At 42.1% G+C, this 12,500-nt stretch overlaps 1 protein-coding gene across 2 annotated transcripts in view; it reads left to right on the forward strand.

Annotated features, from left to right (window-relative positions):
- The window catches only part of igf1ra (insulin-like growth factor 1a receptor), a 93,254-nt gene that overhangs the window by 71,374 nt on the left and 9,380 nt on the right, over positions 1 to 12,500 (forward strand). For both annotated transcript variants that reach the window (XM_050072979.1, XM_050072980.1), the window contains exons 11-20: positions 1,533 to 1,819; positions 1,924 to 2,066; positions 3,272 to 3,437; positions 3,565 to 3,667; positions 3,904 to 3,974; positions 4,070 to 4,299; positions 5,913 to 6,017; positions 6,225 to 6,384; positions 6,631 to 6,760; positions 9,637 to 9,771. In XM_050072979.1, the coding sequence (XP_049928936.1) occupies positions 1,533 to 1,819; positions 1,924 to 2,066; positions 3,272 to 3,437; positions 3,565 to 3,667; positions 3,904 to 3,974; positions 4,070 to 4,299; positions 5,913 to 6,017; positions 6,225 to 6,384; positions 6,631 to 6,760; positions 9,637 to 9,771 (1,530 nt within the window). The remainder of the gene's footprint in view (positions 1 to 1,532; positions 1,820 to 1,923; positions 2,067 to 3,271; positions 3,438 to 3,564; positions 3,668 to 3,903; positions 3,975 to 4,069; positions 4,300 to 5,912; positions 6,018 to 6,224; positions 6,385 to 6,630; positions 6,761 to 9,636; positions 9,772 to 12,500) is intronic.

A 12,500-nucleotide genomic window follows, 5' to 3' on the forward strand; every position in this document is an offset into this window, starting at 1 on the left:
GTGGGTCGTGGTCCAAAACTGGGCCATGGGCCCATTCTGAATGGACGCTCTCTCTTTAAAGCCTTCAGACTCAGCTGACAGACACAGTAACTTTACCACACATCACATGGAAGTTGCTGGTCTAGTTTAGTTTGTCTGTTACTGTGTTACTTTGGGAACTAAAATAACATGGTGTCCACATTAGTTCATGGGTTTATATAGCAGCGACGTTGTGCAGAAACCTATGTCAGGTCACGTAGGAAACAGTTTATTAAGAGGAGCTTGACAAAATAGCATTTTCAGGCTGAAACATATATACTTAGATTCAAATTTTGTATCTTAATACATCAGCTAAACTACTGGAAAGCTACAGAAAGATTTAAAAAAAAAAAAATCAATAAATAATGGAGCCGCCCTGTAAGGGAATGATGATGGGCATTATTCACATTTTATGGACTAAACAATGAATCGATAAATTGAAGACAAAATCTGTGAATTGATCAACAATGAAAATGACAGTTAGTTGTTAATCCCCAGTCTGCAGCTTGAATCATATCTGTGCTGTTTTATACGCTGCAGTAAAACCTAGCCACCTGTTCATGCTGTCCTCATTACATTTCCAAACAACCCCTGAACATTTATAACCTTGTAACAGCTCCGTAAAGGCTCCATATACTGTTTATCACCTTTTGTCACCTGCTGTCGATACAGCTTTCATTTTCAAACTCAATCAGAGTCGGGACACTTTTCTTTGTCCGTCTGTCTCAGCTGACGATTTTGCAGGTAGCTACTGTAGGCAGCGTGCCCCGTGGCGTCTGATGTGCCTCTGCTGCTGCGACAGCCACAGCTGTCAGCACCTGCTTGCCCTCAGTAATGACGATGTCCAGCTCCAGGTGGCTCCACAGCTTATCATCTGCGCTATGAGACCACACGTCCATTCGACACAATGCCCTCAGTTTGGCTGCTGAAAATTGGTCGTTATGATTGAACCGTTTGGTTCAGGATGTCAGTGTCACAGAGATGAAAGCCATATTTTCTGTCATGTCAGCTTTTTTTCCTCTTGTCACACAGAAAGTTTTTTCTTTTTCTTACTCTGGAAAACTTCTCTTTTTCTGTCTGTCTACCTCGCTGTGATCTGTCTGACCTCATCCTTCCACACAGCTCCGCAGGGAGTAGTATGCAGCATCTGGATACATGGCAAACACACACACACACACACACACACACACACACACACACACTCATACACTCACTCCACCCGGTTGTGAGATGCTTCAGCTATGTGTAAAATGCTTTTGGGAGTTATAAACCTACACTTATGTCTGACGATAAGATATTCAGGACATACTGTACACCTTTCTGTCTTTTATCATAATAACAGTGCTTATTATACTTAAAAGTGCTGTATGTAACTCTGGAGAAAAATAGTTGGTTGTTAGGTCTCATTTCCAGGGGGTCATTCGGTCTAACTGTCAACCAAAAGTGTCGGTATTTGACCATTGACCGTTTTCAAAATCAGGTTTCTTTCAGCTGTTGCATCCTCTTTATTTCAGACCTCCAGATCGTCGACGTAGAGATGTTTTTGGTGTGGCTAACAACACACTGCTGCCTGACGGTGTTGGTCGAGGGAACACCTCCATGGGCCCGGGGGATAACAGTACAGATGGCATTCCTCCTATCAGAGAATACCCCTTCTCAGAAGACAAGAGCTCAGTAGAATATTTAGAGATCCCCACCCTGCGGCCCTTCACTGTCTACCGCATCGACATCCACGCCTGCAACGAAGAGGTGGGGCGCTGCAGCGCTGGAGCCTTCGTCTTCTCCAGGACCAAACCTGCAGGTTAGAGAGTGACCTGAATACAATCTTCGATGAAAGTGTGGCACAGTATGCTGCTATTACACTGTAGACAATGCTTGTTGTAATGTTGTGCGTGTGTTTCCCAGTCAAAGCAGATGACATCCCTGGAAAGGTGATCTTTGAGAGGAGTGATAAGGTTGAAGGTTGTGTGGTGCTGCACTGGCCAGAGCCCGCCATGCCCAACGGACTCATCCTGATGTATGAGATCAAGTTCCGTCTGGGGACTGAGGTGAGTATAACTAAAGATTCCCTCGGACGTGTTTTAAAGGAACAGTGTGTAAGATTTAGGGAGATGCAGTGACGTGTAGCAGTGAGGATTGCAGATTGCAACCAGCTGAAACTTCTCCTGAGTAGGCTTCCGACAGTGTTCTTTATTCAGGAGTTTTTTGTTTTTTTTTACAAAGAGCTGAATTAATAAACAGCTGTTAGCCTAGCATCTGCAAATGTGTGCTCACCTTTTTCTCTAATAACTCAAGATCTAGACATTCAGGAGGTCTTTACCAGGAGCCAAATTATCCACAGAGGTCTCTTCTTTTTCTGAACAAACAGATCAGGTGATTTAAACCAGTGAAAACACAGAGTAAAGTTTCACATTAAAAAAGTCTGTGTTTTTCCGACACTGTTCGTTGCGGAGGGGCTGCTAAATACAGCGTCCAATGCCAAAATGTGAATGGCCCTGAGAGCAAGTGTTTGGTTTGTCTGTACAGAGCTACTGTAGAAACATGCTGGTGCAACATGGCGATCTCTGTAGACAAGGACAGGCTCCCTATGTAGATATAAACGGCTCATTCTAAGGTTAAGAAAACACAACCATTCTTATTTTCGGGTGATTATACAATTAAGAAAACATACCATTTATATTCACTTTCAGCCAATATGTCCCCCTAAATCCTACACACTGGACCTTTAAGACAAAATACTTAAGAATATATGAACACTGCTTGGTGTAATAATTTGTCTCCATATGGTTTTTCCACAAAAAGTTCAATGATGTAGTTAAAAATTCTAAAAAATTGTCAACATTGACATCCATTATTGATCTCTATGGTATGCATGCATATGAAAATATTGTGCATTTACAAAGTTTATATGTGTGACAAAATATCTATTTTACTTCATGTTGCCAACACATCTTAAGAATTCCCTCACTAGCAGATAACTGTGAAAACAGCCTTCAAGTGTGGTGTCATACTGTGCACATTATTCTTTCTGCAAAGTGAAGCTCAAGTGTTCAAGTGAAGTAACAATAAGCAAAATAGATTTTTACTGGGGCAGGACTATAAAGTGATAGATCTGAAAGTCCCTATATTGAATATATTTTTGAAAACACAACACAATACTTTTTACTCTACGTTTTACTCTCCTTACCTGATTCTGACTGACTTTGATTGTTCACTGTCTTTCAAACATTAACCACCATGTGTTTGCTTTCAGCCTGAGAAACACGAGTGTGTGTCGCGGCAACAGTACCGCGAGCACAAAGGAGCTCGGCTGACCAACCTGGGCTCGGGGAATTACTCTGCTCGCGTACGTGCCACTTCGCTAGCAGGGAACGGCTCCTGGACGGAGAGCGTGTCCTTCTACGTGCCTCCACCCAAACGTAAAACACCATTTCTCCCACTTTAAATACTGTATATTTAGGATTTTTCTTGTCTAATTGAACATTGATAAGAACTGACACCTTTAGTCAGTGCTGATCACTTGTATTTCTCTGTTCTGTCTGGCAGGAGACGATGGTGTTACGTTCTACTTGGTCATCATAATTCCCATCATAGTGACACTTTTCATTGCCAGCATCACCACGATTCTCTTCTTCGTCAACAAGAAGAGGCAAGTGTTTTTATGAACATACTTTCCACATTGCCAGACAAAGTCTCTCGACAGTGTTGCTCTACCTCGCCGTGCTCATGAAACTTAATGACCAGTGTAACGTTAATTAGAGTTAATAGGTGTTGTTTTCATTAACATTCCCCTGTGGTAAAGACGAGAGTTCTTATGGAGGATTACACATCCCGTCCACAATCGGAGCTGCCTGCTGACTAACTCAGCTGTTTTTGTGTCAACAGGAATAGCGACAGATTGGGGAATGGAGTCCTTTATGCGTCTGTCAACCCTGAGTACTTCAGTGCTGCTGATAGTAAGAATATTCAATATCTCGTCAGTGTTTTTCTTGTTACGTTTCACTGTGTGTGTGTGTGTGTTGCTGACGTGCTGCCTGTTGTGTTGTGCCAGTGTATGTCCCAGATGAGTGGGAGGTGGCCAGGGAGAAGATCACAATGCACAAGGAGCTGGGCCAGGGCTCCTTTGGCATGGTGTACGAAGGCATCGCCAAAGGAGTGGTCAAGGACGAACCTGAAACACGGGTGGCCATCAAGACGGTCAATGAGTCGGCCAGCATGAGGGAGCGCATTGAGTTTTTGAATGAAGCGTCTGTCATGAAGGAGTTCAACTGTCACCATGTGGTAAGATGGACACAGTGGACATGGTCACCATCATGCACCTGAGTGAGAAAAGCCTGGAATAAATGCAGATACATCACCACAGCACGGCTTAAAATAAACCAACACATCATTACATTGAACCCGGTAGTAAGAAAGTGCTCTCGATTATCATCATTTCCTAATTAATCTGCATAGATGCAGAGAGAAAGGTGTCAGCGGGTCACAAGCGCCGAGTACAACGTGCTTGTCTTTACTTAGGCAGCCACAGCCCGAGGCATGGTTTAGCCTCCTGGAGATTGTGTAGATTCTCTCATCAGCGTGATCACAGCCTCATTAACTACGTTAAACGGATGTGTTAAAGATTTTTCCCTTCCGGAAAGCTGCTGTAACAACCTTTTTATTAAGTCTGGCTGCTAAAAAGCCAAACACTTAATTATTAAATTCAATTTGTATGATTTAAAGGAAATTATTTTTTTTTTACAATCTTCAAAGCAAGTTAAAGAGAAACTGTATTTTAAAATATGAAAATAAGAATAATATGAACAATTAAACAGCTGCTTCTACTATCTACTAATTTTATACATTAAAGGTACACCATGCAGGATTTAAAAAACAATGTATAGACTCATACAGGAAGTAACCCCTGTCCATCATCACTTATTACCCATTAGAAGTGTAAGGGATGTATTCCCCTGCAGAGACAGACATTTTTTGTGCTCGGGATGTTTATGGGCATGTACACCCATAGAGCTAAGGCGAGGTCGGGGCTTTGTAAAACTGTAGCGACCAAATGAGAATGAATCTGGGGTTGACTTTCACTTTCACTGGCAAGCCTGTTAAGAAACAGTAATCCACAACCCTGCATAGTATACCTTTAAACTAAATACCAATCTTTGTTGTTTTTGCAGTCAGTGTACAAGAAATCATCTGGTGTATACTAACATGAAATGATACAATGCATGCACCATCGCACATCAATCGAGCTGCCAGTTAAATTTGTCACACACAGAGAAAGTCAGTGTTTTTCCAAAAATTGTCATAGTTATTTTTGTTTTCTGATGTGTTCCTGGATCCTGGAGCTGTATCACCACCATCTGTGGTTACATTTTTTCCCAGCTGCTCTTACATTTCCTTTGTGCATTGCATTGTGGGAGAACCATGTCCATCAACAACACAAAAAAACCCATTTTTTTTAAGTATGTTTCTATACAAACACATACTAGAGTTGAGCTGAATACTCGATGAAATGGATACAGAGAATGTACTTTTAATGAATACAAGTATTATTCAAATAAAATGGGTCTATATCTGTACTGTAGTTTTCTAATAAATGATAAACATATCTACTTCTGATCAACCCATACCAATTTGAGGCTTAAAATAACAACTTCTAATTAGATCCCGCTCATCTCCAGTTTAGGTCCCACCCACTCTCAGACCCCCTCATTTCAAGTACTAATTCGGATACAGATGTTTTAGTTGGTTGAACAGATACAGCTACAGATGCAGATAATGGTGTACTCGCCAATACTTAGACACTACATATGAAAAACCTGCTTAGATTTAAAGTATATTTTGTTTTTGGGACTTTTGCCTCATCATACCCAACCTGTGCTCTACTGTGATTGGTGTAGGTGCGTCTGCTGGGCGTGGTTTCTCAGGGACAGCCAACCTTGGTGATTATGGAGCTGATGACCCGTGGAGATCTCAAGAGCTACCTGCGGTCTCTACGCAAAGAAGTAAGCTGCTTTTCCTCACACACCCACACACACAGAAATAGGTGATAAACACATACACACATCCTGTCCCCCTTTTTGAGGCCCTTCTCCCACACCCACATTTCCACACACAGCATCCAGCCCTCACTTTGTAATGCTGAACTGTAAGCAGTGTCCAGCGCTGTGGCTGACTGAACAGTGTTTTTTCGTGCTCTGTGCTCTCCCCAGAATGCCACGAGCCAGGTCCTACCCCCGCTCAAAAAGATGATCCAGATGGCAGGGGAAATTGCCGACGGCATGTCGTACCTAAATGCCAACAAATTTGTCCACAGAGATTTGGCTGCCAGGAACTGCATGGTAGCTGAGGACTTCACTGTGAAGATTGGAGGTAAGTCAAGTTAATGCGGTGCCTTCAGCCTCCCCTGGTTGCTCAATGCTGAACCCACTCTACCGGCCCTGGAAAAAATAAGTGTTTGGATTTCAGTGAGTGCCTGAGGCAGTGGAGTCTTAATGTAGATGGACACGGAGAGGGAGGAGGTGAGGGGATGGATGAGCTCTCAGGAGCTCCCTCTCCCACACAGAATGAGTGATATTTAGTGGCTTCCCCAACCTCTGTTTTCATTTTTTTCCTCAGATTTTGGCATGACCAGAGATATTTATGAGACGGATTACTACAGAAAAGGAGGGAAGGGCCTGCTGCCTGTCCGCTGGATGTCTCCAGAGTCGCTGAAAGATGGCGTGTTCACTACAATGTCAGATGTCTGGTATGAGAACACACTCGCAAGCCTGCATTATTCATGTATAAACCTGCCCTAATCCAAGGGGCTCGCAAAGTATTCCAGAAATGTCTACATATTTGTGTGTGTGGATACGCTAAAATATTTCATGCTGTGGAGTCGAAGCTATAAAAACATATAGTATTTCAATTCACGGGCCCGTATTCTTAACATTCCTTACTTTTAACAGTTTGAACATGCATTTCCTGTCCTCTCTCCCCTCTGTGCATACTATGACAGCTAGTACTTCCAAAACCATCGCAATCTTTTGGTTTCCAGCTGGCTCTCTGGAAATTCCTCTCTCCCTGACAGAGGAGCGTAGAACAAGATAAATCTTTTTTTTACTGACACCTTTTTTATGCCAGCTTGCAGTGAAATCTCAGTTTACACTTCTGCCACATTTTTCTATCTGTAGCGACGTCGTCGTAGAGAAACACAAGTGTTTACTAGCTCAGTTGCAAGTTTTTGTTTCCCAACTCAAAATGTCCCACGGGTCAGTCCCTCAGAGTGGGTTAAACTGCTCCAGATGTTCTTAAATGAGAGGTTGCAGTGCCAGCGCAAACCCACCTCCACATTTGTGTTCTATATCTTCCTCTTTGATGTTGCACAGATGAAGTTTAGCGTAAGACGAACCCATTATGGGCTTCTTAGGAATCCGCGAGTAGGTGACTTTTATTTTGTTGATCGGGAAAAGCTGTCTGAGTGTGGCTTTGTCTGTCAGCACAAAACAGTTTCAGCCACTTATGTGCAGTGTTGTAATAAGACTGTTTAAAGGACTGTTGAATGTACTCTCTGAACTCGTGCCAGTTGTGAAATTATGGCGAGCAAGAGTGAACAAATATTGTGGTTTTTGTAAGTCGAGTTAAGAATTTTCTCCATGAATAGTTTCATAGTAATTTCAGTGCGAGGTAGCTTGAGGTTAAACGGAGGTGACGTTAACCGTACTGTAAATACTTTATACTCAGGCTGGTTCCTGCAGTAATGACATCATTGTGATTCACTGACTGGTACGCTGATACACGGCTTACATTACTCTACTCAGGCTGCCAGGTTTTAGGTTTAACATGATGTGGATAACATAAGGAGAAGCTGCATTCTCCAACATCCTGTGCTCAGTAAATGTGGTCAGGTTACTCTTTCTCTGACCATTAAAGTTTAGTTAATAGGGTACTTGTACTCAAGATAATGTAGGGATCTAAAGTTGCAGTATTTTAAGCTGCTTTTTAGCCACTTAGGGGCAGAAATCCACAACTAGCTGTGCGTAACACGTCTGTTTTAATAATTAATTTAAATCTAACCCAAGTTTAGAATCACTCTCTCACCTCCAGCTAGTTCAAAATAGCAGCAAGGCCTCTTACTGGTTTTAACTGACAACATTACATCACCTCAATCCTAGCCTCTCTTCATCGGCACTCTGTTAATTTTAGAATTGATTTTAAGATTTCACTTTTATAGCTCGTCTGGGTCTGGCCCCAAGCTGCATAGCAGAAATGTTTACCCCATATGAGCCAGTTCACACCCTCAGATCTTCGGGTGAGGCCCTTCTGGCTGTTCCAAAGTCGAGGTTTACATGTAAAGAGGATGATGCTTTTGCCATCAGAGCCCCTCAGCTTTGGGTTGACCTGCCTGAGGAGATAAGGCTCGCAGAAACAGTGACTGCTTTTACATCACTTCCTAAGACCCATCTTTATAGACTTGCCTTTGTGTGATGTTGTCTTTTTATTTCTTTTTATTATCTTTTTATTGCTTTTATTCTTTTCATTTGTATTTATTTATATGGATATTTTGCATCTTGCATTTTTTGCCTTCTTGTTTTAACTTCAACTTATCTTATTGACCCTAATTTTGTCAAAGCACTTTGTAAAATCTGCTTTTGAAGATGCTATATAAAGTTATTATTATCCTTATTCTTATTTACATTAAAAGCATTTTAAAGCTGTTTTTTTTTTTTTTTGGCCACTGTCGAGGTGGTGGAGCATGCTGTAAATGCAACACTGATGTAATATCTCCTTGAAAAGTTGAGAACTCTGGGGAGCTGCAGTCGGTTAATTCTCTGTGGGTTCATCTCTACAAGCATCAGTATTAGCAGTACACAGTCATTCGAAGAAATGTGACAAAAAAAAATTTAATTAGTGCAGCTTTAAAGGTTCATACCAGTGTTTTTTTTTTATTTTTTGCTTGCTCCAGCAAATATATTTCTCTAGTTTTTTGTTTTGCTTTTTATTAGCTAATTAAATGCAACTCATGCATAGACTACAAATTCTTACAAAGTCTTTACTTAAAGTTGAATACAACAACTATAATGTAAAATTTACAATTTTAAAAGTAGCCATTATATTCACTGTTGTGGATTACTTGACTCAAGCATGTAGGCTGAGTGTTAGTGAAGCAAAAGGAAACCACCGGCTGCCTGAAAGCCAGGAAAAACATATTTTTAAAGTATGCTTTGAAAGATGGTTACGGCTAATGGAAGGTGTACTGTACAGGCTTTGTATTTGGAGGGAAAGTTACCATTTGTACTCCCTTAATTGATAATGTTTTGGTTGTTGGACCTTCACCAGGTACAATTTAATAAATGAATTAATTACTTGCTGAAAGTCTGAGGACCAAAACTTCCTTTAAGTGAGTATAGTGTGTTTTTTTATCCCTCGCATTCCTTAGTAAGACTTTCTTCTGTCACATTTGGACCTTGAAATGTACGATCTATCTAGAAGCAATAAAACTGTTGTCCTTGGCGGTCATTGCTACATCAGCCTTAAACCTTTTCTGCTGTTGCACTCAATGTAAGCAGCACTGAATTAGCATCAGATAAGAAGCATCAATGTATGTCTTTTTTAAAAATGGTTGTCTCATTTCTTACACAGGTCATTTGGTGTCGTGCTGTGGGAGATCGCCACCTTAGCAGAACAACCTTACCAGGGCATGTCCAATGAACAAGTGCTGCGCTTCGTCATGGAAGGAGGACTCTTGGACAAACCTGACAACTGCCCCGACATGCTGTAAGTCTCCTTGTACCTGTCATTAATAATCGCGTAATATCATACACCTTAAATCTTTCAGGTTAATGTTACAGCACCCTTAAAGGATGCATTGTTTTTTTGTCCTCTACTGCCTACTGCCGCCTCGCTCAGCCTTCTGTCCCATTAATATTTTGCCCAACGTCTATTTTAAGTTGTGGTTCAAAGTGTGTAGGATATCATGTGGTGTGTACGCTTAGGTAGAGCCAAGATGAGGCCTGACATTAACGTCACAGGTTAAATGCGGCCCGCTGACGACATGGCCCTGGTGGTCAGCTGGCAGCGAGAAGCCTCCTCACCCGTCAGCCTCGGCCCATAGAAGGGATGCCACGACTCGTGTGTGAAAGATGCCCCTCATTCCTGCCGCCGAGAACGGGCATGAGCGGGGAGACGGTGTCTGTCCGTCAGCAAAGGGAGTGGGAGAGCAAGCATTCATTAATTCATTTATAATTCATTAATGAATCACCCTGGCTGTAAGAGAAGAGAAATCACAGCACAGCCTGCTTGTCAGCATGCGGCGCTGCATATATGCATTTCTCCTCTCCCACTCTGACCTCAATAAGAAGGCATTCTGCGCTCTCCCCTCCCACTCTCCATGGCTGACCTCACCTTAGAAAGAGAGTGAGAGTAAAAAAAAAAAAAAAAAAAAAGAGGGCCGTGTGTTGTGCAGACACAAACCTCTCGTTTCTATGGCAGCCTGACTGTTTTGTCCTGATTACAGGAGTGTGTGGATTGTGTTACAGAGGTGGTGGTGGTAGTGGTGGTGGGTGGGGGGTTAGCTTCCTGGTCTGGGAGCAGCACACAGGGAAGTCAGGCCTTTTGCTGCTGGTGGCCTCTACTGTAGTGACTTAATGGAGATTTCCAGACGACTGCTGAAGGGTGGTGAAGCCAGAAGTCCATACAAAGACTGAATAGAAAGGTACAAGAGAAAGCAGGCTGAGTCATATTTGGAAAGCTTTGAATGTCTCCTCCTTGTACTGTCGTTCCCATGGTCAGGTAGCTGCGGGTCACTGATTGGATTTCCCATGTTTCTGTCTTGAGTTTCCTATAGACAAAAGTGCACGCTCTCTCTCGCAGGGTTGGGCGAAAATTAAATGCAGACAGATCCGCGATTATATTAAACAACATGATTTATTGCGGAATGTGCAGTATCACTAGCAGTGCTATTATACATCAAGGTTTCACCACACTGGGGATGTTGCATGTGTGCAGTTTTGTTGCCAGAGATTCCCGTTCGAGTTTATTAAACATTTACCATAGATGTCTGAAGACTGTTCTGCACTTGGCCTGTGTCTGTTTCTGATTTTATCTGAGTGATTCAAGGTTCTTTCTGTCCATTTTTTTAGTCTGGTTACATTTTGGCCGTGTCTAGACTAGTGCGGATTATTTAATAAAAACCTGACTGCTGCCTAATTTCATTTTGAAAACTCTGTTTTTGCACTATCACACCACATATTTGTAATACTCAGCAGTTATTGATGTGACACAAAAGTACAGAGTCAGACACACATACGAGGGAGGGTCTGACTCCAGTTTACATGAGCTCTCTCTGTAATTAAAGACAGTGCAGGAGACACATTTACAGTGCGATACAGATACAGACGCACACAGCTTAAACAGATCAAATAAAGAAAACAAGTATTAGAGAGCACAGGACTGAGGCAGCCATCTTGGTCACCCAAAGGTTGCTGTCAAGTTAAAGGAGCAGTGCGTAGGATTTAGTGGCATCTAATGGTGAGGATTGCAGATTGCAACCAACTGAAACTTCTCCCATGTGCCAAGTATTAACTGCCATGGGCTTGTGGCAATAACGTTAGCATGTTACATCTGTTTGGAAAACGTGTTTAGTATAAAGCAGTTGTTTTGTCGGTGAACCTTGCAAGCTGTAATGGAGCCGAATTTTGTAATGTTACCTTTGTTAAACGTTGCTGTTGTCCCTGGCTTCATATGAGTGGAGGAAAAGTCCGCTAGCTACTAGGCTAATTTATACAATGTAAAATGTCATAGACTTGTGCTAAAAACATTAGCATGTTGTATTTGTGGGGGAAATGTGTCCAGGAAAAGACAAGTGCTTTGTCTGTGAATGCTGCTAGTTATGAAGAAGTTGATTTGTGTAATGTGTTTGAAACTGTTGCTATTAAGCCATGTTTAATGTGTGTTTTGAATCAACTATACTATTCAGCACTTCAAAGAAACCCCGCCGTCGACTAGTGTTTTGGAGGTGTGACTGCAGAGTGACACAGACACACCACTGTACAAGTATAAATGCTCACAACGGCGTAGGCCACGTGTGTAGGCTACGGCGTAGGGTCTGCCGCAAAAGTATAAATCCCCCTTTAGGATTTCTTTAGTGTTCATTGTTTAGGTGATTTTTTTACCGGGAGCCATATTATCCGCAGAGGTCTCCTCCTCTCCAAAACAAACGGTACAGGCTAGCCCAGCACCTGCTAATGTGTGCTTAATTTTTTTCTCTGCTAACTTAAGATCCAGACATTCAGGATGTTTTAACTGGAAATTGTCCGCAGAGTTCTCTTCCTGTCTGAAACAAACAGACGCAGAGATTTAAACTGGTAAAAACACTGAATAAAGCAGCTGTACTGATGCTTTTGTTCGGCTTGTGGTAGAGGGGCTGCTAATTACAGTGGTCAATGTGAAAAGGCAGAGGGCCCTATCTAGAGCCAGTGTTTGGTTTGTCCATTCTGGGCTATTGT

The sequence above is a fragment of the Epinephelus moara genome, chromosome 20, assembly GCF_006386435.1.
Source record: "Epinephelus moara isolate mb chromosome 20, YSFRI_EMoa_1.0, whole genome shotgun sequence".
NCBI lineage: Eukaryota > Metazoa > Chordata > Actinopteri > Perciformes > Serranidae > Epinephelus > Epinephelus moara.